At 40.0% G+C, this 27,278-nt stretch overlaps 2 protein-coding genes across 3 annotated transcripts in view; one reads left to right on the top strand and one right to left on the bottom strand.

Moving 5' to 3' along the window:
- Window positions 1–1,451: 1,451 nt before the first annotated feature.
- Window positions 1,452–15,954, top strand: LOC139940139 (beclin-1-like). The gene is made up of 12 exons (XM_071936394.1): window positions 1,452–1,556; window positions 3,188–3,349; window positions 3,887–4,010; window positions 4,345–4,432; window positions 5,098–5,160; window positions 5,781–5,927; window positions 6,553–6,677; window positions 7,598–7,744; window positions 9,980–10,129; window positions 11,245–11,355; window positions 12,329–12,475; window positions 12,964–15,954. Exons 2-12 carry the CDS (start codon window positions 3,202–3,204, stop codon window positions 13,064–13,066), a joined length of 1,353 nt encoding a protein of 450 aa, XP_071792495.1. The 5' UTR covers window positions 1,452–1,556; window positions 3,188–3,201; the 3' UTR covers window positions 13,067–15,954.
- A 29-nt stretch (window positions 15,955–15,983) lies between these two features.
- LOC139940137 (uncharacterized) overlaps window positions 15,984–27,278 on the bottom strand; it is a 31,802-nt gene continuing 20,507 nt past the window's right edge. For both annotated transcript variants that reach the window (XM_071936392.1, XM_071936393.1), the window contains exon 16: window positions 15,984–26,903. In XM_071936392.1, coding sequence (XP_071792493.1) covers window positions 21,308–26,903 — 5,596 coding nt within the window. In that variant the 3' untranslated portion in view covers window positions 15,984–21,307. The remainder of the gene's footprint in view (window positions 26,904–27,278) is intronic.

Here is a 27,278-nt window from a genome sequence, read left to right as displayed (position 1 = left end):
CCCGCCTTCAAGCCCCACCCACATCCCCCCTTCTGAGAGGTGCTGAGTGGTGTACGGGAGGGACATTAATTCTTAGTTTTTCGTGTTAGCACTGTGTCTCAGCAGAACTTACCCGTGTTCAGTGAAAATAAAATGATATATCCCCAATGCAAAATCTACAAAGATGACAATATCAAGGGAGGAGGAACAAGTGACCGGCACTTCTCCCCAGCCGTCCTCCTCCCTGCCACGAGAAGAATGTCCCATACACCCTCAGTTGAAGGCGGGACTATAATGTTTCATCACCCTACACTTATCAGAACTATTACAAACTTTGTAGACGTGCCGGTGTCGCATGCAATTATGGCTCTATGCAATACTATCCGGAGGACATACGCAATAATGTCTGCCGGACGGTTTTGCATATGCAATCGTGTCCGCCCGGACGCTGCTGCATAATGCAACTGTGTCCGCCCGGACACATTTGCATATGCAGTTGTGTCCGCCCCCATGCAAAACCGTCCTTGCCTTGCAGTCAGTAAAGTAACCGCCCTTGGTCGACGGAACACGTTCGCCATTTTTTGTACAAGCTATAAAAGTGCATGTCATGAAAGAAATGTTCGGCCATTGGGTGAATATACGTGAATATTCATGCTACATACATGTACAGTCAACATATTGTACTGTGTGTCCGTTGGATTGTTCTTGCATAACCCCGGACACGATTGCATATGCAAAAAGTTACGTTGTCCGGAGCGGACAATTTTGCATGGCGGACACAATTGCACCTGACACCGGTCGTTTATTCCTCCTCCCTTGATATTGTCATCTTTGTAGACTTTCCATCGGGGATGTCATTTTTTTTCACAGAAACCGTTAAGTTCGAGAAAGTGCTAACACAATTAGCACTGGGTAAAAACCAAAATGAATAACAATGTATCTAGTTTGTACGGTACATTATGCCAGTGTAAACTGTAATCAAACTACAACTAAAATCGAAATAATATTTGACTCCTTTCTTTCCTTTTCGTTTTCAACTCTTTTTGAACATCGATCAGAGACCAGTAGGCCTAGGGGGCCTACAATGAGCCTGAGATATATACAAAAAAGTGACTAAATAAAAGTGAAACTTTTCTGTTCAAAGGCCAAATAACAATAATTTCGAGTCATATCAGTGGTATACATCGTTTGTGAAATTCCTTCTGGAAGATTCATAATTTCGAGTCATATCAGTGGTATACATCGTTTGTGAAATTCCTTCTGGAAGATTCATATTTCTCTAATTGAGTGCGCAACGGGTGTAATTGGATATGAGCATAGAGCTATTTATATTGACTAGAGCGCAAACTTGCTCTTCTATGGATGCGAGGTAATTAGCCTGAACATTGGGAGGACGGGGGACTAGTCTATGGAGGTTTAGGATTGGTGCGGAAGTATAGGACGCCCCCTGTCGCTGAATATCAGACAGTTCAAAATAATCAGACGATTGATTGACAAGAAAAAAAGTAGACGACAACATTATCATCATCAGTAAACGATTTCCGTCTGATGGATTTTAAGTAAACAAGAAAACCAAGGTAGGCCAAATGATTATTAAGAAATGTAAATCTGGACCGTTATAATGTAACGTAAGTGTTACAAAAGTAGGTTATCAATCATGGATTAACAAAACAGTACAAAACAATAACATTAAACATAGCCCCACTTTGTCGTGTTGTTGTGTGTCCAAGGGTGGATTTCACAAAGATAGTCCTAACTTAGGACTAGTCCTAGGCAATGCTAAGAGATGGGACCAGTCCTAAGTTAGGATGAGTTACTGGTCCAAACTCTGGACCAAGTCCTATCTCTTAGCATTGCCTAGGACTAGTCCTAAGTTAGGACTACCTTTGTGAAATCCACCCCAAGCCTAATAGCTGAATCCTAAGGATTCAGCTATCCTTGACCATCACACAAGTGGGGCTACATAAACAGTACAATTTGGCAATTTGATCAATCTCTCAGTCTGATGATCACTGATCAGTGATGATCAAACACTCGTAAACAAATCATGATTCAACATGTTCCAAAAGTGAACTTTTGTGGGACAAGTCGACTTTATGCATTCATTTGTTTATAAATAAATTATTCTTTTGATTGTTTCGGTCTATGGGTCTGCCTACAACCTAGTTTATTGCTCCATGGGTCGTGTTCCCTATCTCCCGATGTCCTTTTCAACAATTTAAATTGAGTATTAATGAAGTGTTTTTTTGGACAAATGTTTGATGTCTGACGACTGGCTGGGCGATTGATTTGCTGACCCTCATGACCGGGCAGACCCTGCCTAAATAAACTTGACAAATGAAGGACGATCCCCCTTGAGTATGGACATATTTGCGATAACGTAACCCTCCTGCTTAACCTACGGCCTAGCCGTTGCCGGCAGAAGGGTTACGTTATCGCAACTAGTCTGGACACTGCAAATGCGATTATTTGGAAGATTTAGATTATTTTGTTTTGTTTTACTATAATAAAGTTGGGAAGGCGCATTCTTCTCAACGTACCAGCCAGGCTCCTAGTCCTAGTGTTGTTGATAGTCATGAGTCACATGACTGAGCTGAGGTTCGTTCCGCCATGGAGGTAGAAATAGAAAGAGTTGGAGAGAAGCACGGATCAAAGGTTAAATGTCTAGTGCCGCGTTTGTAAAAACTGCAGGAGTAAACATCAGCCCCATTCAACCAATTAGCACCTCTGGCCCGGTTGCGCCTGGTCCCTAACACACACCGCTTTGCACTGTTGTCCATGGGTTCGCTATTGATAGTGGAACAAACCTTATTTAGTTCAAGTAGGATATCTTGAATTTACAATCATTACAGACTGTGAAAGGGGTAACTCTGTTTCAGCCCACAGTGGGAAAAGAACTTGGGTTACAGTGTAGAGAGGTGGCAATTACTCCTAGAACTACGAGGTTTCGTTCCGCTATCGTCTCCCTATCCCGTATTGGGAGACGATAGCGGAACAAAACCTAATAGTTCTAGAAGTAGGTGGCAACGTGCACCTGGTGACTGTTTTGTTAGTGTCAGCGTTAGTTAGTGTTACATGTAGTCAGTTAGTGTTGGTTTGGGTTGACAGGCTAAATCATTTAAGTGCAGCACTCATCTTGAAGTGGCATGCAGCTTTATGATGTGAGACGATTTCTCAAGACAAATTTACTTTTTCTTTCTCCCTCCAGCTGAATGATGTGCAATGTCTAACAGTAGCCACAGCTCAGATTCCCAGCGGTCAGGGGTTGCGACAACCCATGTTAGCTTCGTATGTCAACGTTGCTGCCAGCCACTGAAGTTAGATCCATCCTTTAGTTCGCTGGACAGCCAAACATACATTGACCTCACAGGTTAGGGTTTTACATAGAAGGAACTCGGTGATGGGCAGCTCTAGAGCTCTCATAAAAACTTACTCTTGTCTGTCATTAGGTTTGGATACAAAATATGGCTTAAATTTAGGGTGAAAATTCACCACTCCGCAAGTTAACATTTTTTATTAAAGACCAGAATTAATATGAGGTAAAAAACAAACATTAGGTACATGATGTTCAGAAACCAAACCCTATTGCATAGGTTTATGCCAGGCAGAAAACATTTTCAAAATGTATACAGAAATGTAACTGAGACGGCTGCTTATAATTGATGTTTGTGAACTCACCACTGAAGTTGACATAATCTTAGATCTGTCCAATTAAATAGACATAAGAATAATCCAATCTAAAAGTACAATCAATGAACTCTCAAGTGTTCAACTGTCTCGGTATGCAACACTCTTCACCACTTAAAGGAAAATACATTACAAGTAAAACAAGTTTTTATTCTCAAAATTGAAAATATACTTCAAAAGAATCTAGGTTTAATTTGTGTGATTTGTTCTTCTTCCACAGCCCCGTTGCTGACTGTTAGTTCATCAGGGAAGGCAACCCCGCTGCTTCAGAGCACCGACAGCGCAGAGCCGTTTGATCTTGACAGGAATGATGGCGTGTCCAGGAAGCAAATCCAACCCGTCAGGTAGGGTCTCAAAAGCCATTATCTTCAAGTACGCGCTAATCCTCCAATCAGATTTGCTGAATGGAGTTCAAAAGCCTACATTATGCACGGCTAAAATCACTACCTGCATCTTGTGTGTTCTATGTCACACGCAAAGTTTGCTTGAAGTTAAATACATTATCACACGCAGGCTCGTGGAAATACGGAAAATAAAGAAGGCCTGTTTCTCGGTTTTGTAGGTCTATCAGAAACCTTTTTAGCACATGATCATGGCCTTTGTGTAAACCTAGGTTTATGAAATCTTTGACACCATTGTTTTTGATGACAAACTTTTGTTATTGTGTTTGAATAACAGGTATCCATCTCAAGACAGTGGACAGGAGTTTACTTTACTGGGAGAAGCGGCGAGTAGTCGAATGGAGAATATCAGCCATCGAATCAAGGTACACACCATGGAATTTGGGAGTTGTATTTTGTTTTGTGTGGGTAAATGTTTTGTGTGGGTTTTTCTGTAGCATAGAATGTGCATGTGAACAATGGGGCTTGCTTTGTTGTTGGACAAAGTACAGAATTGATAAATGTTTGAAAAACAGTTGGTAGTTTCAATCTGAAAGCTCATAGATTTTCAAGTTAGTACCAATTCTTGTCAAAGTAAAAAATAAAAAACACATTTGAAGACCCGACATGCCTGACACATTACACAACTGCATACTTCAAAAACGTTGCTCTGCATACCTTACAGGGGTAAAAATACTTATAATGCACCCAGCCAAAGGGTTTGTTATGGTTTTACCCATGCACCAAGATGTAAAGCATTGTGTACTTGGTACTTTCCCACAGTCGTACATGTATATGTTGGGACTCTAGGCATCATTTGTGTGCCTGACATCAAGCTGAAGTGGGAGAAGTTTCAAGTCATAGTATCAACTTCATGCTTAGTACCAAACCCATGCTGTTTATCAAACCCATATTTAGTTTTATATCCATGCTTAGTATAAAATCCATGCTCAGTTTCAAATCAATGCTAAGTCTTAAATCCTTGGTTTAAATCTATTTCAATTTTCAAGTAAAGTTATTTGACATTGTTTTTTTTTCTCGTTTTTTTTAGGTTGCCAGTCAGCTGTTTGACATCATGTCTGGCCACTCTGATATTGACCATCCATTGTGTGAGGTAAATACTAGTAGTTCAGGTTGTGCCTTGTTTGCTTGAGATTGTTCTGTAAATTGACATACTGTGGCCTTGTGGTTGAGTTTTCCATCTTTACCTGGCGAAAAGTTAACCCTCCTTTCCTATGTCATTTTGGCCTATATCCCTCGGTCCCCAGTGATTCTGCGACAGAGGGTGTAGAAGGATTTGGGAGGGCAAGTGTTAAGGATGCATTGCATTTATGTCAAAGACCAGTATTCTCACTTGGTGTATCCCAATATATGCATAAAATAACCAATCTGTGAAATTTTGGACTCGTTGGACATGGGAGTTGCAGGAAAATAGTGAAAGAAAAAGTATTGTTGTTGTACAAGTTTGTGTGCTTTCATAATGCACAAGAAAGTCTTCAGGCCTGAAGTCTTTCTCAGATTCAAAGGGGGAAATAGCCTCTTTTTAAATAGTACATAACTTCAGAAAGAGTCGTTTCTCAAAATGTTGTATACTATCAACAGCTCTCCGTGGCTCTTTACCAAGTAAGTTTTTTTGCTAATACATATTTTGAACAATTGCTAATCATGTCCATTGCCCTTTAAAGAACGCAGTATCAGGTCTGCCAACAATGGTATCTTTTCTTTTTCTTTCAGGAATGCACCGATTCTTTGTTAGACCAATTGGATCAGCAGCTGAAGATAACAGAGGATGAGTGTAAACATTACCGTGAGTCTCTGGAGAAACTCGACGATGGTGAAGATGAAGAAGATGAGGCAGCACTGGAAGCCCAGATAGAAATGGTCAGAACAAATAAATTGCTTCCAATCTTTTGTCCCAACTCCACTGGCTGCCAATTCATAATCGTATTCTTTTCAAGCTGCTTCTTTATGTCTGTAAATGCTCCCAGGGTCTTGCTCCAAATTATCTTTCCGATCTGTTGTCCTCATATACCCCTGGCAGAGAAGGTTTGAGGTCCTCCTTTGATAAATCCCTTCTCTGTGAGCACAGGCCTTCTCGATCTGCCGGCTCCAAGTCTTTTTCTCTAAACTGAACTCACCAGGGAATCATCTTCTACTGCCATTTTCAAGAAAATCCTCAAAACCTACTTTTTAGTCAGCCACGTCATTAATCTCTTTTTTTTTTTTGGGGGGGGGGGTCTTGTTTCTTTGCATTGTTCTTGTTTATTGTTCAGCGCTTTGATCTTTGTTAAAGGCCCTATATAAATACATTATTATTATTATTATTATTATTATTATTATTATTATTATTATTATTATTATTATTATTATTATTATTATTATTATTATTATTTGACCCTTCATACTTTTTAGAAAAAGTAATGAGCGCTTTGAGGCGCCCACAGGTGTGTGATAAAGCATGATATAAGAACTGCGTTTTATAATAACAAAATTTCTAAAATTATAGTTGAAGGCTGACGAAACTGAACTGATGAAACAACTCGATGAGACAGACTCCGAGCGACAGAAGATCGCAGAGGAGACAAAACAACAGAAGAAAGAGGTCGAACAGCTAGAGGCAGAGGAAGAAAGGTCAGGGGTCAAAACAACCAGAATGAAAGACTGTTATTTATTTTCCTTCCCAAAGGGAACTTATTTTTAGTACCATTAAAATGGCTAAGAATGGCCAGGGATGCAACAAGGACTTTGAGGATAAAAGCATTATTATTTGCTAACTAGTAAAAGGGGCCAAGATCTGATCACTTTGTCATGAAGCACGTAGAGTTTGGCCCGATGTCACAAAGAGTGATCGAAAGCACAAATATCAAACATTACTGCTAAGCAAAGGGTGATGTGATACAAACAGCTATGGTAACCTTGACAACTCATCTTAAGATGAATTTTAGTGCTTTGTGAAGTTCAGCCTTGAACAAGTAATATCTTCATTTAAAAAGACTAAAGGGGTTGAATATCCAATGACAACTTTTACTCTTTGCACAACTGCTGTCATGTCAAATAAATAATACAAATGGAAACTCTCTTCTCTATGGGTTGTCCAGCAAAGACATCGAATGCATTTAACGACTCAAGAAGAACAGGGCAACCAAATTAATCTTTACGTCTCACCCCTCCGTCAACAACTCCAATTGCTTTCTATTCACAAGCTGTTCATTTGAAACAGATTGCCCAAAGGCCAATATCGCTTCAATGTACAAAGTTAAAAGATACAAAATTCTTGTCGTTCTTGTCTCCGTTTATTGTCTGTCCCCAGGCATCCCTACATAAGTCTCAGCTTCCAGATAATGCCTCCATACTCTATTTTGTTTTTCTCACCCTCGTTAAATAGCTTTGTTTATTGGTTATTCCTTAAAAAACATTGTTTGTATTCTGTTTTCGTGAAGTATGGAAATAAATATAAGTTTGAATTTAATTGAAAATTAGATTATTATATTGAACTATTATCAACATTATTGATAAAGCCTTCTTGATGTTGCATTGGCTCTCTTTATCAGATATTGGAAGGAGTATAATCAGTACAAGTCTCGTCTACTGCTGTTGAAAGATGAACAGAGGAGTGTGGACAATCAACTGAGGTATACACAAACTCAACTGGATCAGCTCAGTAAGACTAATGTCTTCAACGCTACCTTCCATATATGGTCAGTATATAGTAGTGTTTGGGAACTTGGAATAGACCTTGATCACGGTGCGGCCATCTTGAATTTCTCCCATTTATATCAATGTTACCAAACCGAGGCTGGAAGAACAAAATAGTATGGTTCCCAATTGCAAAATGATTATTAGCATTTATTAGTGTTATTTGATACAAGGAACATGACCAAGATGGAGGCAGCATGATACAGGTCTATAGAGCTTAATGATTGAAGACCCAAACTAATCGGAGAGGCGGACTAGAACTCAAAGATGTAAAACTCTGGATCAGCGCCATTTTAGGGAGGCACCATTGCTTTTAAAAATGTTGGTTATTATAGTTTATTTCTTCTGTAATGTTTTCCTTGCGTACATCTCTTCAAAATATTGAGAGATAACATTTAAAAGAACTAGAAATTGAGAGTTTGTGTACAAACGCGCGCTTTTACGACCAGAAGGCAAAATTCAACTGGCATTATGTTTGTGCAAAAGTTTGAGCAGGATAACTGATCTTCAAACTGATATTCAAATTTTGCGAATATGATATATAGTTCTTGAGATATGAACTTTTGAAATTTTGAACTTCCGGTTTCAACCGGAAGTAAAAGTCACATGAGGTCACGTTGTGCACGACTTTTGTAGCTAATTACAAGACCTTTTATATGCACCAAATATCTTGTGTGTGGCATTTGTAGTTCTCAAGATATGAACTCTCCAATTTTTAGCGTTTTTTTGAACGTAATGACGTCATGAATGACGTCATCATTCCAAAAATGTTGCTGTTTCGTCTACTCATTAAGATCAATATATATGGTAAGTTTCAGGTTCATACAAGCTTTAGTTTTTGCGAAAATCGCGCGAGAACGTTCGAGGAGAAGAACACGCAGAAAAAAAAAAAAAAAAAAAAAAAAAAAACTAGAAATTGAGAGTTTGTGTACAAACTCAGGGTGTTCGGGTGAATGGTCAAATGAGGTCACGTTGTGTACAACATTTGTAGAACATTACAAGAGGTTTCATGTAGTGAAAGAATCTTGTACGTAGCGTTTGTGGTTCTCTAGATATGAATTGTTCAATTATTTACCGTTTATTTAACGTAATGACGTCATCGATGACGTCATCATTCCAAAAAAGTTGCGGGTTCATCTACTCATGAAGGTTCATGTTTATGATAAGTTTCAAGTTCATAGTAGTTTAACATTTTGTTCAAAATCGCACGAAGAAAGATGAGGTGAATCCCAGCGTAGTGGAATTTGAATTACGCGCGCCTTCAACGGAGTCTGCATGTGTATACACAACCCGTAATGCCCACAGCCACGCAGTGCTGTTTTGTCGTAGAGCATGGATACAATGTAGGCCTACATGAACTACACGCACACACACCCACACACCCACAATACAATAGTAGCATTCACATACATGAATGGCGATACTATCTGGTTTCTACGCGTAATGAATGGAGGTCAACACAAACGCGCGCTTTTACGACCAGAAGGCAAAATTCAACTGGCATTATGTTTGTGCAAAAGTTTGAGCAGGATAACTGATCTTCAAACTGATATTCAAATTTTGCGAATATGATATATAGTTCTTGAGATATGAACTTTTGAAATTTTGAACTTCCGTTTTCAACCGGAAGTAAAAGTCACATGAGGTCACGTTGTGCACGACTTTTGTAGCTAATTACAAGACCTTTTATATGCACCAAATATCTTGTGTGTGGCATTTGTAGTTCTCAAGATATGAACTCTCCAATTTTTAGCGTTTTTTTGAACGTAATGACGTCATCAATGACGTCATCATTCCAAAAATGTTGCTGTTTCGTCTACTCATTAAGATCAATATATATGGTAAGTTTCAGGTTCATACAAGCTTTAGTTTTTGCGAAAATCGCGCGAGAACGTTCGAGGAGAAGAACACGCAGAAAAAAAAAAAAAAAAAAAAAAAAAAAAAAAAACAGAACAATAACAATAGTTGTTCGGCTGGTGGCCGAACACCTAAAAAACAGAACAATAACAATAGTTGTTCGGCTGGTGGCCGAACACCTAATAAAATGTTACTGTGTTGGTAGAATTCACAGACCTGTCGTTATTTTGGTTAAAGTAATACCTGAATTTTCTGAAAATTTACAGGGTTGGTTGGAAGAATGGTGTGCTCCCCCCAAATAATGACTAAAAACTAACGGAAACAAATAAATATTTTGAGTTAATTTAAACTGATTAATTTGTCTGGTGTTTGTTTTGTAGGCACAATGGTCACTTTGGGACCATCAATAACTTCCGATTGGGACGTCTACCGAGTGTTCCTGTTGACTGGAGTGAAATTAATGCTGCCTGGGGTCAGACAGTTCTCTTGCTTCACTCTCTAGCACAGAAAATGAACTTCAAATTTAAAAGGTGATGTAAAATTACTTTGAATTGAACCACAAATGTATTCAAAAACAATTTCCAACACCCTCAGAGTGACATCCATGTAGCATAAATGGCGCCCTCTGTTGTCATACCTCTGCAATTTTGCATCCTTATAGCCCTAACAGTTTGCTTTGATGTCCTCTTTTAAAACACTTGCCCCTAATAAAAAAAGGTTCCATGTGAAAAACAATATCTTTATTCCTCTTGTCACCAGGGGCAAATCTGCTTAGAATATTTTTTTACTAAACTACAATGTGAGTCTGGCACCATTCACATTTATCAATTTACGACTGGTAACCTATTTCCGCTAAGCAAGTTTTGTCTGTCTTAGCAATTTTTTTGCTTACAGGCTTGATGAAACTGGGCTTAGATAATTTGCTACGCAACCTTTTCACTGTTTTGACAACTTCTTAAAGTTTCTCCCAGATTTTGTTTTTATTATGATTATTTTATTTTTCTCCACAAGTTCAGTACATTTACACACAAAAGAGATATAAAAAAGAAATGGAGAAGGCAACAAGACTGAGGAGGAAAAAGTAAATTTTCCTGTAACCTACAGGCATGCAACTCTTCCGCGTTTCCGCGTTTTTTTAGCCTAATATATGCCTGGCAACAATAGTGTACAACTACAATCATGTAAAATAAGCCTAGTACACACTGTACATGCTAACAATGCACTTAAGAGCATAATAAACCTCAACATTTTCTAGGGTACCACTGTGGGTATCATGTCGCATGGCGTTTCGGCTGCCTCGCTCCGCACTTGCGTTGTGCCTTTGAAAATGTTCCTCTTTTTTTTTCAACGGGCGGAATTTTTTTCTAAAACGTACAGGTGCGTAATAGACATGTACAAAGGGGAAAAGGGATACAAATTACAAGTACATAAACTGTAATCTATAATATTAGTTTTTGGTTTTTACCCATATATCGATATGTGTTAGCACTGTATTCTCAGTACTTTCCCCGAGTCCTGTGAAAAAAATATCACAGGCATATTACTCAGGTGGGGTTCGGACCCACGATCTTTGCAATTAGAGTCTTACCAGTAATCTATAAGTTCTCATTGGTAATCAACTCTTTTCTATCCTTCTAACTGTCAGGTATCGACTGGTTCCCTGTGGTAACCATTCCTACTTGGAGTCTCTTCAAGACAAGTCTAAGCAGCTCCCACTCCATGGATCAGGGGGCTTCCGATTCTTCTGGGATACAAAGTAAGTACCTTGGAAGAACGCAGACCATCATTTAGTTTGGCTCCATACTTTGAAAAGAAGTACATTTTTTTGTTATGTCTGCAAAAGACACGAAGGTCTGTTGATTTTTGCTTCCCTCTGTGTGTTATCTGTGGCGTGTTGTGGCCGAGCGGATAAGAGCACCCCAATCAAGATCTGGTGTTGGTCTGTTCAGCAGAGTGTGGGTTCGATACCCGTTCATGACACTTGTGTACTCAAGCAAGACACCTAACCATGACTGCTCATCCTTCGGATGGGACGCAAAGCCGTTAGACCCGTTTGTTGTGTAATGCATGTAAATGAACCCAGTGCGCTTTTTAATTGAAAAAAAAGAAGGGGTTTGCCCCAGTGTTCGGGGTTCAATTGGCAGCGTATTGCGCCACAGCACCTTGTAAACCATTACATGGTGCTATGTTTAAAGGCAGTGGACACTATTGGTAATTGTCAAAGACTAGCCTTCACAGTTGGTGTATCTCAAGATAAGCATAAAATAACAAACCTGTGAAAAATTGAGCTCAATCGGTCATCGAACTTGTGAGATAATAATGAAAGAAAAAAACACCCTTGTCACACGAAGTTGTGTGCGTTTAGATGGTTGATTTTGAGACCTCAAGTTCTAAATCCGAGGTCTCGAAATCAAATTCGTGGAAAATTACGTATTTCTCTAAAACAATGGCAATTCAGAGAGAGCCAGTTCTCACAATGTTTTATACCATCAACCTCTCCCCATTACTCGTCACCAAGTAAGGTTTTACGCCAATAATTATTTTGAGTAGTTACCAATAGTGTCCACTGCCTTTAAAGGAGTAGTATAGGTATCTACTTCAAATGTAGCCCCACATATATCTTGCAGGAAAAAATGAATCGACACGAGTACTACATAAGAAACCACTATTATTATTATTATTAATATTATCTGTACCCTGACAGTGGTTGTTCCTCTCTACCCCTCCAGGTTTGATCAGGCCATGGTGGCTTTCTTGGATTGCTTACAGCAATTAGAGGAGGAAGTCGAGCGAGGCGATACAAGCTTCTGCCTCCCTTATAAAATGTCTGGTGGAAAGATTGAAGATAAGAGCAACGGAGCTACCTACTCAGTCAAGTAAGGGTGGAATGTGAAACAGAAATAAGCAAAACCTTGAGGTTACCTGTTAAGTATGCTGGAAAACACACAAAACAATAACGCTGGGTTAGTTACCAGCTAATTTAATTTTGCATTCCTCGCTATTTATTCACAAAATACTTGTCGGGCCTGTTATTTGGTGCTCAGGAAAAAAGGTAGGAAAATAATGTTTGAGCACAAGGGCTAACCTACCTGTTCATAAAGTGATATTTTTTTAAGTCACCATAGGTGATTTATTAAAGGCAAAACAGATATCAATCAGACTTTTAAGTAGGAAGAATATAGAATATCATGCTAGACTTGTTTCTGTCTCCTGTGGACTGGAAACAAGGATGGAATTTTTAGTTTAGTTATATCTCTGGTGCATTATGAAAGATGCAGTCTGTTATGACCCAACTACAGGATTTTGTTTCTTCCTGAGAAGTTCATAATTTAAATCTGTTTCCTGATAACTCTTCCATCCATAGAATCCAGTTTAACTCTGAAGAGCAGTGGACGAAGGCACTGAAATTCATGTTGACAAATTTGAAATGGGCCCTCGCTTGGGTCTCCTCTCAGTTCACCAAGTGATTCTTGAAGACGTAATTAATTCAGCATCGATCGTTCTCCAAAAGGACAAGGCTGTATCACCAAGGTGGCACGCACTACGAGCACGGACCAACTGGACCATTGCAGTGGGGGACAACTTTATATGGACACCAAGGCAAACCCAGGGGAAAGGGTTGATCAGTTACTGGTGTGATTTTACTATCAACTCAATATGTGTCTAAAATGTTTTAGACTCAAGATACACTAGTAAACAAAATAATAAAGAATGAAGTAAATTATTTGTTGCAATCTGAAAGCCATGGATTATGTTCTTACTGTACTTTTTTGATATCCGTGTAACAGTGGAAGACGCTATTGCCTGTTTCAATTGCTGCAATTGCTGTAGTTGAAATAAGCACATGTATACGTAACTAATGACTAGTGTCCTGCTTATATTGGATGGTGTTAGAATTGGACACAGAGCAAACTATGTACTGTATATTAATATTGACCACCTTATGATAACTGAACGAAAAAACAAAACAAATTTTGTTTATACGAAACGTTAAAGACAGTGGACGACTATTGGTAATTGTCCAAGACTAGCCTTCACAGTTGGTGTATCTCAACATATGCCTAACATAACAAACCTGTGAAAATTTGAGCTCAATCGGTCATCGAACTTCCGAGATAATAATGAAAGAAAAAATACCCTTGTCACACGATGGGTTTAGAACTTGAGGTCTCGAAATCAAATTCGTGGAAAATTACTTCGCTGTCGAAAACTATGGCACTTCAGAGGGAGCCATTTCTCACAATGTTTTATACCATCAACCTGTCCCCTTTACTCGTCACCAAGAAATGTTTTACGCTAATAATTATTTTGAGTAATTACCAATAGTGTCCACTGCCTTTAAAAGGAAGGTGAACATCATTCTTAAAGTTAATGGCAATAGAAATTTTTGGTTAGAGCCTACAGCAGCAATTGACAGTATGAAGCATTTTGAAAAACATTTTCACTTTAAAGTACCGGTAGTGTGTAAAAAGGTAATTGTTTTTATGCCCCAATGGCGATATCTTTAGAAACGCAACCACCTTTTGAAATTAAATTTTGAGAAAATAGAATTAGCTGTTGCAAACAACTTACCAACCAAATGGACCGAGAGTATAAATGCAAAAAATAGTTAATGGTCTGACGTTTCGACCCTAGCAGAGTCTTTCTCGAAGGCTAAAAATAAAAAAAATAAATCCTTCGAGAAAGACTCTGCTAGGGTCGAAACGTCAGGCCATTAACTATTTTTTGAAATTAAATTTTCATAATTATGATAGTTTGATTGTGTACATCTGCATTAGTATAGGATTAAAAAATCTAAGGTTTCAAAAACCAAAGGAAAGAACAAATGCTGTTTCTCATCATACATGTATGAACTTTATACCACAATAGATGATATTGAATGGTCTGGCAGCAGATACAACTTTACTTGCAGCGCAATTTCAAAGTAAAGCATGGAGTAAATGAATGGTCAAAAGGTTGACACTTTGTGTATATTTGTGCAAGCGATGATGCATACATGTATGCAGACATGTGTAAATATAGATTTTATTGTAGAACATGAAAAGAAAACACAAGTTGACTTTAAAAAGTAAGGATTTTTGTCTAAATTTTTCAGCATTATTATTGTAAAGTTATCAAATTAAGTAACTCAGTTGACTTAAAATATTGCTCATGTATATTGAAATATTATTGATGAATATAAAAACTTTGTTTCTAGCAAATCTGAATTGACAACAAGCAAGTTGTTGAATGACGAATACAGTAAAACAAGATATGAATAAAGTATAAGATGGAGATTGAAATAGTTTGTGTTGATTAAATTTTTAGACCCAATTGTTCTGCACCCAAATTCACCATGCCCGTTTGCCAAATGGTACCCAGTGTTAGTAGTTGAGACCACAAAGTCCAACACCATAAGCTGGATTTTGAAGTCTCAGTCTGGGACCAAAGGTCTGTCTAGCCTGAACATCTGCCGTCCACCTAGAGGCTCGTTTATTACACCAGAGAGTGGCCTCGAGCCTAGGTCAATCTCCTCCCATAGTCGGCTTTTACCTAAATTCATATGCAGACGACCGTAAGTGCAGCTGCGAAACGTTGCATTGGACCAATCAAAACACAGATACAGAAAGCTTACGTAACGTCTGCACTTTTATCCAATGAAATCATTGGATCCAATGAAAACACTGGTTCTGAAAAGCAAGAACCTGTCTTTAACCCAAATATAAAGACTGTCTTACAGTGTACCATGATTCTTAGGTCTGCTGTACAACATTTTTTTGGTTCCGTGTTCTACATAAAAATTGCCACTGTCGCAGTGCTTTCAATGGGAATTTTTTGTGTTTTTTTAAATCGATTCAAAAAATTGAATTCTTACAAAAAAAATTATGAAAATTTGTGAGGATGCAAATTTTGATGAACAGACAAAAAAAATTGCTGCCGGGCACAAGATTAACTGTGTAACATGGTACGAATTTGCCACACACAGACAACACTATCATGTGTCGGTGATACACCACGTCCACAGCACAACAAATGAAACATGTGCACAGCGTTCTCCCGTTGCAATTTCAGTACAAGTTGCCATTTTTACCTCATTGCAAAGTCCGCTGGTTTATCTTGAGTGTTTGAGAATTATACTACAATGAATAAAAGGGTATCAAAGACGAGCTGACTAATAATAAAAATAAAATAATATCAGTCTTATATAGCGCACGTATCTACCAAACGAGGTACTCAAGGCGCTGAGAATATACAAACTTTCAGAAAGATTGGTTATTGCAGTGATAAATTCTGAGACCAAATTATGTAGCACCTTATAAGGGTTTACAATGTGCTACGGCGCATACAGCAGCCACAGCCAGGAACACCGGGGCGAACCCCTTCTTTTTTCGATAAGAGCGCTGGGTTCTTTGACATGCGTTACACAACACATGGGACCAACGGCTTTACGTCCCATCCGAAAGACGAAGCAATGGTTAAGTGCCTTGCTTAAGGACACAAGTGTCATGGCTGGGGACAATACACTCGGACTCTTGTCATTACAGTGCAAGTTCAAATCCTATACACATCACTCATGTCCTTGATCAATGAGTTGTGTAATCTAATCTTATTTATTTTAAGTACAGCACCTACAATTATCTCGGCACACTGTAGGCCTACACTTGAAGAAATAGTACCAGTGAATTATAAAATTCATGTTATTAATCTTGGTTTTACCCATATGTAATAGCACTGTGTACTCTTGAGCTTTTTGAAAAAATCACAGGCATAATGCTCTTGTGGGATTCAAACCCACGACCTTTGCAATTCTAGAGCAGTGTCTTATCAACTAGACCATCGAGATTGCCTGGTAGCTAGAGGCAGTTCGAATCCTATATTTATGTTAAATTTGTGTTATATAGTTCGCATAAAAGAACCCAATGATTTTTCTGGCATGGTTGGCCGCAATCAGTTTATGCCACAACATCTTGTAAACTAACTACAAAGTACTACATGAATGTGTCTTATTCATGCTAAGCAAGAAATGAACCAGGTACTGAGCTACAACAATGCAAACTTAATGTAAATTTGGCTGGTGACCTGTTTCTGCATTATACTATTCTGTGCTTAGCAAGTTTTTATGCTTGTTGGCTTTTTGGGAGGCTTCTGGGGTGAATAGCGCTAATTAAGAAATGCATATTATTGTTACAACACTCTTATTGCTCAGTGAATGAGCGTTTTATTCATTTCTGTTTTGAATCGATGCCATGCAAAAAGTGTAATCAAGTTTAGCACTATTTTCTCGTGACCCGCAGATGGCCGATCGATCTCAAACTTCTACGGGTTTTTCTATTTATGTTTTATGGTGGATTACATAAAGTGCTTTTACACTGCCAGCAAATGTTTATGTTTGCAAAAACCAACTCTGTAATGTCTCTTTTATACCGGATATGGATAAAAACTGAGAAAGGGCAAGGATTGTTTCAATGCAGTTTGCCAGGCAAATAAATAAATACAGATTGTCACTTTAAATCAATAGCAAAGTCAATGAGTGGGTAGATACTTCCACATTGCTTTTTATAATCTATTTCAAGGGCATTAGACACCTTTGGTAATTAATCAAAATAATTGTTGGCACAAAAACTCACTTGGTAATGAGCTATAGAGAGCTGTTGATAGTATAAAACATTGTGAGAAACAGCTCCCTGTAGACATAGTTTTTGCGAAAGAGGTAATTTCTGAAAGCACACAACTTCGTGTGACAAGTTTTTTTTTCTTTCTTTCGATCATTATTATCTCGCAACTTTGACGACCAATTGAGCTCAAATTTTCACAGCTTTGTTATTTTATGCAAATGTTGGGATAAACCAAGTGATCAAGTGCACAATTATGGATACTCCAAACAGTTTTTAATTAAAAAAATTACAAAAAAACACTTGGTCCTGTATGAGACTACCAGCTCTTTTTTTATATATACTGTGCCTGATTCAATATTTAATCTTCTAAAACCTTTTCCCCCATAATGCAGGGCCACAAACTTCTGGCAAAAGACACCACTCAGTTGCTCTTGAACCGATCTAGTGTTTATTTTGTTACTAATTTAGACTGGCCCAGTGTCCCACATACCTGTATAAAATCTGTTGTGTTTATAAACATTTGTACCTCCTCTTCAAGTTCACGCGGCCAATATGTTCTAAGCATGCTTGATTAAGGTCAAGTGGTACATGTACCAGTAGAACCCTTTTGTGGACAAAATACATACATCTCCTGGTCCACCAGTCCATAGTGACTACATACCTGCATAAGATTTTTATTTGATTTTATAGTTTGTTAACCTTGTTTATCAGCACACGAGGCAGTTTATGAAGATTAAAGGAACACATTGCCTTCAATTGGACTATAAAAAGTTGGTCTATAAAAAGTGTTTGTATAACCGTGTTTTATAAAATGCATATGGTTGGAAAGATGTTTTAAAAGTAGCATACAATGATCCACACGAATTTGCCTCAAAATTGCATGGTTTCCCTTTTGCTTTGCGAACTAACACGGTCGGCCATTTATGGGAGTCAAAAACTTGACTCGCATAAATGGCCGAGCGCGTTAGTCGATGAGGTAAAAGGAAAACCACGCAATTTTGAGGCATATTTTCAAAGACCAACTCGACCGGTCCAAGGCAACGTGTTCCTTTAAGTGTCACCATCACCTTGTGAAATAACCAGGACCAGAAAACACACTTTCTTTTGGGAATAAAAATTCCTGTACACAATTTATCCTGCCAAAATGTGAGGCTCAAACATCATCTAACCAAGTCACTTATCAAGACACTGGCAACCTTTGGTAGTTGTCAAAGACCAGTCTTCTCACTTGGTGTATCTCAACATACATGTATGCACAAAATAACAAACCTGTGAACAACTGAACTCAATTGGTCGTAGAAGTTACGAGACACTAAGTCGGTGCTCTCAGATGCTCTCTTTCTTTCGCAAAAAACAACATTCCTTCAGAGGGAGCCGTTTCTCACAATGTTTTAATACTATCGACAGCTCTCCATTGCTTGTTACCAAGTAAGTTTTTATGCTAACAATTATTGTGAGTAACTACCAATAGTGTCCAGTGCCTTTAATAGAAACATTACATTGTAGTAAGGAATTTACAAAACTTACACTGTCTATGATGATAGTACAAAGCGTCCCTTTGGAACATTTATGTCTGAAATGTCATATTTGATGAGAAATAAATAAAACTAGTTTCCTGTTTGGAGTTTATCGCTGTAATTGGTTTTTCACTATTTTCTTGAGACCCAGATGGCCGATCGATCTCAAACTTCTACAGGTTTGTCAGTTTATGTATAACATATGGTGTATTACATAAAGTGCTTACACTGCCAGCAACTGTTCTGTTAGCAAAAACCAATTCTGTAATGGTCCTTTAATACCAGAAATTTTGTTGTATTTTCATAAAGTGTGCTTTAGAACAAAAGCGAATAAAATTTTATTTTTTTCAGGGCTTTACCAAGGTATAACTTACCTTCAAGCCAGTGGAAAAAAAAACCTTAAGAGGACTATATCGGATTGGTATGTCAGAATGTTTGATGGTTCTGAGAAAACATCTGGTTATCTTACAGGCACTGGACACTATTGGTAATTGCTCAAAAAAATTGTAAGCATTAAAAACTTACTTATTAGCGATCAATGGGGAGGTAGTATAAAAACATTGTGAGAACTGGCTCCCTCTGAAGTAACATAGTTTTTATAAGAAAGAAGTAATTTTCCACTAAAGAATTTGAATTTGAGACCTCAGAATTAGATGTTGAGGTCTCAAAATCAAGCATCTGAAAGCACACAACTTCATGTGACAAAGGTGTTTTTTCTTCCATTAGTATCTCACAACTTTGACGTCCAATTGAGTTCAAATTTTCACAGGTTTGTTATTTTGTGCATATGTTGAGATACACCAAGTGAGAATGCTGATCTTTGACAATTACCAAAGGTGTCCAGTGTCTTTAACACATGAATGTACGTGTTTTCACAGAAGTATTATCAGAATGCAGGCTGGCAAGATTTATATGTCATTCAAACCAAACTATATAAAAGTGAATAGTCAGAACAGTAAACTAAAATAGACCTTTCTACTACAACATCAAAGCCCGAGTTTTTGAAAACCAAGGTTAGAAAACTATGGAAAGCCATGAATACAAATCACAGACCATAATTTGTAGAATTGTAACAAAAAAGTATGTTGAGTTCGTTGGAAGCAAATAAACAAATCATAAAAGATATTTCAGCTCATGAATTTTTACAGAAAACATTGAATTTGCTAACTTTCTTTTAACTGTTGATTGATTGTTTTGCTACAATTTAGCTGGCCATGCCAACCACGGCACTTTGTTTATCAACAATGGAAAGGTTTATACTGGTGTATTGCTTGCCACAAAGTTCTTTCCTTTATTGCACATCGTCACTGGTGCAGGAAGTGACCTATGTTTTTCGTTCTTGCAACTTTTTTTATGAGCAAATAATGCTTCCACAAATATCACCCCGTGAAAGTGACAAAAACGAGATTGGCCCATAGAGCATGTACAATACTAATAATAACAACGAGTTCTTATAAAGCGCATGTTACAATAAACTGTACCAAAGGGTTTTACATTACCAACACTAATATGTGTCACTTTGTGAAAACGCCACGCTTAATACAGGGGCCGATTTCACAAAGCAATCAAATTCATCGCAAGACAAATTGTCAGTATCACCATAGTGATTTGTATTGTGACATCACGTTTTACTTAGCAACTACGATTGATTTGCAGTAACGATCAATCTTAGATCTTTGTGAAATCGGCCCCCTGGTACAACAGATAGGAGGTCACTTAGTGTAAACACAAAAAGCGTACCATGCAAGTGTGGCACCATAGCAGTGCTATGTATATCATTGATGAAGTGGCATTGAGTCAGGAGGTACTGAAAGTTGCCATAAAGCTCGGTACTATGTATAAGGTCCTTAGTGTAAATTTGCATGGATTTTGCAAAACTCCATATTTTGGAGTTCCTGGTAAATGGGGTTTATTGATCAAGAGTGGTCTTCAAAGTATTTGTTTGGCAAAAAGAAACATTCGTTTTTTTAAGTAAATCATTCATTTCTTTATTTGATATATATATTTTTTTTTAATTCATAAACTATCGCATGGACCTTTCGATCATCAAGTATAATCCCCATTAGTGACCTAAAAGTTTTGAGCAGCCTAGCTGCGAGTACATTAATAATTGGTGCAAAAACCAATTTGCAAAATGTTGTGATATTTTACATACAGATCACTTTGACCATGCTTCGTCCGACCAGTAACGATATATTAAAACACAAGCGTATTCACAGTCCCTTGTTGCGAGAAACCTTCAACAGAAATTCCCGATATGTCTTTTGGGATTAATAACAAGTTTGAAGCACACCAGAACAAATTGCTGAGAAAAAATATACACTTATTATCATTTTCCTAAACACTTAAAGAGATAAAAAAAAATCTATCTGAAGCAAAATTATTAGAATATGGCTACAACAAAAACCGACTTATAGTTAGTGTCACATTTTGGAACAATTTATTTTGTTTATAATAAGTTTGCACACATACATGTCCAATTTAACAACACAGAGTCTAATAAAAAATACCCTTTCAAAAATAAAAAATAGCACATGCAAAGCAATGCACAGATATGTACATGTCAATATATTAATTTTAAGCTCCGTCTTTTCTTCTACGAGTCTTCTTTGCCAATGGATGACAAGAGAGCTTCATCCATAAGGTCGTCATCAATGAGGCAAGGACTGAGTTGAGAATGCTCAGAGCCACTTCCGATGCTTACACCTAGAGGTGATTTAACCAACGGAGACTTGGCACAAGGAGAAAGTGCCACAGCAGCACACGGCGAAGCGATGGCTGCTTCCTCTGGAAGACTTCCTCTGCGATCTTTGGGTATGGAGGGCTCCCCCTTGGGTTGACTTAACCTCGGGGCGTTAGGGTCGTCAATTATCAGCTCGTCTTCACTCCCACTGTGGCTGTAGACAGGGCTGACTGATCGGCTTCGTTTAGCTAGGTGTCCGGTGTCGTCTGGTGTTGCAGCTCTCTTAATGCCCTGTGTGCTTGGTACACCTCCAGGACTTGGCATCATACGGCTCCCACAACCAAGAGGGCTAGGTACTCCCGGGGAGTATGGGCTTGTTGCTAAAGGTGGACTGCTTGGCTTGCCACTACCAAGGGCTTTAGGGCTTGGTACACCCGATATTGATGGTGGTTTGGGGCTTGGGGCAATGGCTGGACTTGGAACTTTGAACTCAACTTCCGCTGGTGGAGGTGGCACTGGTGTCGGAGGTTTGTGAACTTCAAGCGAGGGTGCGGGAGCTTTTGGGCTAGGCTGAGGCACAGGACTTGGTTGGCGCTTTGGGCTTGGATGGTGTTTAGGGCTCATTGGATGCTTGGGACTAGGCTGGTGTTTTGGGCTAGGTTGGTGTTTTGGGCTTGGTTGATGTTTTGGGCTCGGCATGTGTTTTGGACTCGGCTGGTGTTTGGGACTCTGTTGGTGTTTCGGACTGGGTTGGCGGTTGGGGCTTGGCAACTTTGGTTTGGGTTGTGCTTTAAGACTTGGCTGATGTTTTGGACTAGGTTGGCGCTTGGGATTGGAAAGCATCTTTAGGTTAGACAGATCTTTAGATGGCTTCTTGGTCTCCGCCTTAATGTTGGGGGTCGATGCAGGTGCTGGAAATTTCATTTCTGCAGATTTACTTTCAAATTTAGTTTCCCCTGCAGCTTTTTTCATAGGTCTCTCTGCTGGTTGTGAGGGCTGAGAAATTCCAGGTCCAGGTGCTCCAGTTGATAGTTCCTTAGCCTTAGACAAACTTTCCGTTGAAGAGCTTTGTGGCATTTCCTTGGGGTTTCCGTCTGACTTAACACTAGTCTTAGTTACAGTTTTCTGTTCTGGTTTGGGTTTGTCGACGATACCCCTTGGTTCTGTTGTGGATTTCAAAGAGTCAGTTTTTGAGATGTTTTGGGGAGTTGTTGCCATTGTGCTACTACTACTTTTGCTCTGTTTCAGTCCAGGGTCTGCTCTTTTGCTTTCGCTCAGAGATTTGACATTCGTCCCTGGTTTAAGAGATACATTCTTAGCTCCTTCATCTGCTTTTGGAATCGGCTTTGCCTGAAGAGTACTCGTCTTTTTAGGCTGGACTGAGCTAGGAACTTTTGGGAGACTTTCAATTTCAGAAACAGCTTGGGTAGAGGGTGTGGTTGTTGGTTCTGCCTTTCCTTCTTTTGTGGTAACAACAGGAGCAGTTACTGATTTAGATTGGGAAGAAACAGCCTGCGTTTCTGGGAAATTATCTGTTTTTATATCTGCAGGCATACCACTCTTGAGTGCCTCTGCCTGTCTTGCAAGCCTCGGTGACATGACAGTAACAATGGTTACTTTAGAGTTGCCTTTCTCAGGAGATGAGTAAGTTGAGGAGGACCGACTTAAAATGATTGGTTTCCGAGAGATTGGTGAGAGAACCTGTCTTGGAGGTGTCTTACTTGGATTTGAGATAGACGACACCAAAGCTCCAGATGTGGCAGGGCTAAATTTCAAAGGAGACACTGGTTTGGGTGTGGCTGCTGCCTTAGTTGCCGAAAGCAGCGGATTTGGTTTGGGCATGGAATGAACAGATGGCGGAGGTGTTCTTGCAGCTTGTGTTGTCCCCTTGAGAGGAATCGGAGGGGTTGAAACTTTGGGTGGACGGACAACCTGCTGTGATACTTTGTGGGACAAGGTGGGCTTACTTGGTGGTGTTGATGATCGCTGGAGGCTCGGACCAAGGGATGACGATAAAGATGATTGTTTTGTTGGTGAGGCAGAAACCTTTGACGTGCCAGAGGTATTGACTGGCTTTGTAGTAGAGAGAGATGTAGTTGTTACTGCGGCGGATGATGCCAATCCATGTTTTGAAGACATGGGAGTAGACGGTTTTGACAGTGATGAAGATAGCTTTGTCTTTGGCAGTTTGCTTGAACCGGATGGCGATACTCTGCCTAATGTTTCTGAGTGGTCAGTCTTCACAAGCTTAGAGACCACAGCCTTTCCACTGTCCCCATCTTGAGGTTTTACAGAACACACTTTTTCTTTCAATGGTTTCTCTTTCACCGGTGATGAGCCAGGGTTCTCACCCTCCTGGCCTGACCCTGGAGGACCGGGTAAAATTGAAGAAATTCCTGCCCTCTCCTGGAGCTTCCCAACAATCGCAGACAGGGAATTTTTTCTAGGTTTTTGTAAAACCTTGACACCCTTTGGACCTGCACTGGTTGGAGTTGTAGGGGTTTGTGCTGTGTCACCAGCAGACGTTGCACCAGTTGTGCTCCCATGTCCTTCAGAGGTAGGTGGAGAGGATTTTGCTGCAGGTGGAATTGAAAGTGGCGAGGGTTTGTTGGACGTACTCAGAGAACTTGACTGACTCCCCAAGTTTGCAGATGTTGAGCTTGTGGACCTTATAATCCCCTTTGGTGATCCTTGACTGAGCTTTGAACTTTTCAGCAGTGGCGACTTCTTCATCTCTCCTTTCCTTCCTTCAGGCCTCTGACCAGTGCTCATTGACTTCTTGAGAATCCTGGTGTGAGAATCCATTCCTTTGATTTTCTTGGTCGTTGACTGAAGGGAACTCCTCATACCTTCAGATGAGACTTTTGTCTTGAACACAGATGATGAAGTATGGGAGTCAGACTTGCCTCCCATCTTCATCTGAGATAGAGAACTGGTTTTTGAAGACAGCGTCACCTTTCCAGGAATTCCAGTTTTAGCGAGGATTCCCGATGGTTTTTGTGACGATAAACTTTTGGATGTGAAACTTTTGCTCAGGTCACTTCTCACTTTAGACTGTGCTAAAGCAACAGTGGATGATTTGCTGAAATTCTGTCTTTTAATAGATGCAGACTCCATCTTGTATGGGTCAGCCTTAGGAGGAGCATGAGCATCGACTTTGGACATGAACGCAACATCCTTCTTTTGTGAGTACTCCTGCTTTGTTGGACTAGAATATTCACTTTTTAGGGGTAATGCTGGGTAATCTGCTTTAACTTGGGGCTTCAAATCCATCTCACTGCTTCCTAGTCCTTCGACACCTATTTGACCCGCATCGAAACTTGACACTGGAGTCAGAGGTTTCACTCTAATTCTCGGGGTACTTGGAGCTTTTGCTTTAGGTTTTGGATCAGGCTTGACTCGAATCATCTTGATTGTCATCTTTAGAGGTGCTTCAGAGCTCATCGTTACACTAGAGAAGTCCTCCCTCTCGTCGTCATCTGCAGGAGAAGAGTCACTGTCGGTTTCAATCCGACGACGCTTGGTCGTCTTTTTCTTTTCCTTTGGTTTGGGTGGAGGGGAATCGCAAGCTTCACGTGAGCGTTTCTTCGGGCCTCGTTTCTTTGGTACTCGTTTGCTTTGGCTCTCAGGTGGCGGGGTGCCAGCAGATTCTGATACAAAGTTCTTTGGTTTCCCTTTTGAAACAGGAGGTGTTCTGATCACCTTCTTGGTGGGACCACTGGACTGTGGGTTTCCAGGCACTGTTTTACTATGTCTCTCTGGTAAGCTCATAGATCTCTCTCTCAGAGCAGCATGCATTGCCATGGAATCCGCACTACCAAGGCTCTTGGACAAACTTGGCATGCTTAAATCTAATGCCATGCCCGGACCAACAGTGTCCGTAGATGCCATCCGCATAAGGTTGCCCCCGACGCTGGGACTTATGTTCTGAAATGCAGATTGTCCTGACGAGGGTGGGGTAGATCCAGCTGACGCAGCCGATGCACTGAGCGCAGCTGCTGTGGACAGCTTGAACTCTGACCTCATCTTGCCATCAGGTCCAGTCTCACTTGCTGATGGAGACTTGGTTGTCTGTACACCCATACGAGCAATAGCTAAATTGACGCTTGAAAGCCCAAATGCTGTAGCATCACATGCCTCCATATCAACATCAGCAGGGGGTTCAATAAGATCATCTGCAAAGCTGGAATCTGTATTGAAATCTAATGACTCACTGATGTTATACTGCTGGTTATTGCCCTCAGCAGGATCACCATCTGCTGCAGAAATCGCCAGAAACTCTTCAGGTGAAAAGAGCTCCGTGTTGTGGGGGCCAAAGACATCTGCATCAGTGTTGCCCCTTGCCGACTGTTGGGACTCTGGGCGGGGCATCATTTTTCCGATCTGAGGCAGAGGTGCGTCAGTCACTGCCTGCATGACATGCTCAGGAGTGTGGAGAGACTGCATGCCAGGTTTCGCACTACTTCCACCACCATATGTCGGCGTCATGGGCAAAGAGGTAGGTGTCTTTGGGGACATTGATGGTCGTCCACCCAGACTAGATTGTGAACTTGTGCTGTCTGAACGCTTCTGCCGGCGTCCGGTTTTACCAGATGTATCAACAAAGTCTGCTAGGAGTGCAGAAAGCTCACCGGTCTGTGAAGTTGTTCTTGGGGGCTCCATTGCGCCCGACGGTTGGAATGTCTTGGACTGGTCTGTGGGCATCGGGAAATGAGAGAAGACTTGGGAGTCACTTGGGATCTTAGGGGTGTGGAGTGAGGGCGAACGTTCAGGTACAACATGCCCTGCATCAAAATCAAAAGAGGATTCACGTGAACTTTCGTCCTCACTAAATTGTCTTCTTGGAGATTTCTCTGTGGACATTGCCGATTTGATCCTACGCCGCTTCTTGACTGGTTTCCCAGGAATAGGAGAGGGGAGACTGGGCTGCTGAATGGGAGCTTGTGGAGCTGGTGTTAATGCCGAGAGTGGGGTTGCCATTATTTGAGCCGGTTGTTTGGTTTGCTCTTGGAGCAGATTCATCAGCATTGGGTTTCTCTTGGACTTGACAGCTGCCGTCTGTGCTGCTGCAGCGGCATCTGTCGCTAATATCTGACTCTGTAGTTCTTTAGGACACGTCGTAGCGGTAGCGTTAGCGGCAGCAGCGACACTATTTGCATGCTGCAGCAAGCTTGCCAACATTGGGTTTTGTTCGACTTTTGAATTGTCTGCTTGCAAGGCTGCAATATCAAGGGCAGAGCCAGGCTGCACTAAGATTGACTCCATAGAGCTTCTCATATCACTGAGTATGCTCCGCTGTTGTCCGGCAACAGGTCTTATACTACCGGGCGTGTTTTGACTCGTCAGTGTTGATCGAAGCTGATGGGCTAGGCTTCCAGGTACAAGACTTGTACTGCTGGGTGGTTCGCTGGTGACGGTCGCTGCAGGTGTGGGCTTCTGGACTCGAGTTTGAATCATGGTGGAGGCCTTCTTCATGATGGCGCGCATTGTGACAGGGATTGACAAACATCTGGAAATGACAAATGAAGGGAAAGTTTGGGGAATTATTTGGACAAAAATAACTTGTTTTCTTGTAGCTTTAAATCTGTATTTTGGATTCAGTTAACTTATAGTGCTATTTTTGCATAAATTCTTGAATTAAAACTTAGTTATAACCATTTGCTTTGGGCATAATACTTAAAATACTTCAAATAATAATCATTATTATTAAATAAGGATTTTGAATTGCTTTGATTCTGCATACAAAATTTGCTATAAGTTGCAATTCATTTCTTAAAGGAAAACAAAACTTTTAATGTTCAACTTTACTGAGCTGCTAAAGCAGAAAATGGTCATAAACAACACACATCGGACTTGTTTTTCTTTAATTGCAACCCATTTTTGC

This window comes from Asterias amurensis, chromosome 7 (genome assembly GCF_032118995.1).
Source record: "Asterias amurensis chromosome 7, ASM3211899v1".
Classification (NCBI taxonomy): Eukaryota; Metazoa; Echinodermata; class Asteroidea; order Forcipulatida; family Asteriidae; genus Asterias; species Asterias amurensis.
The sequence above is the reverse complement of the archived record's forward strand: the minus strand, read 5'-3'. Positions and strand labels throughout refer to the sequence as shown.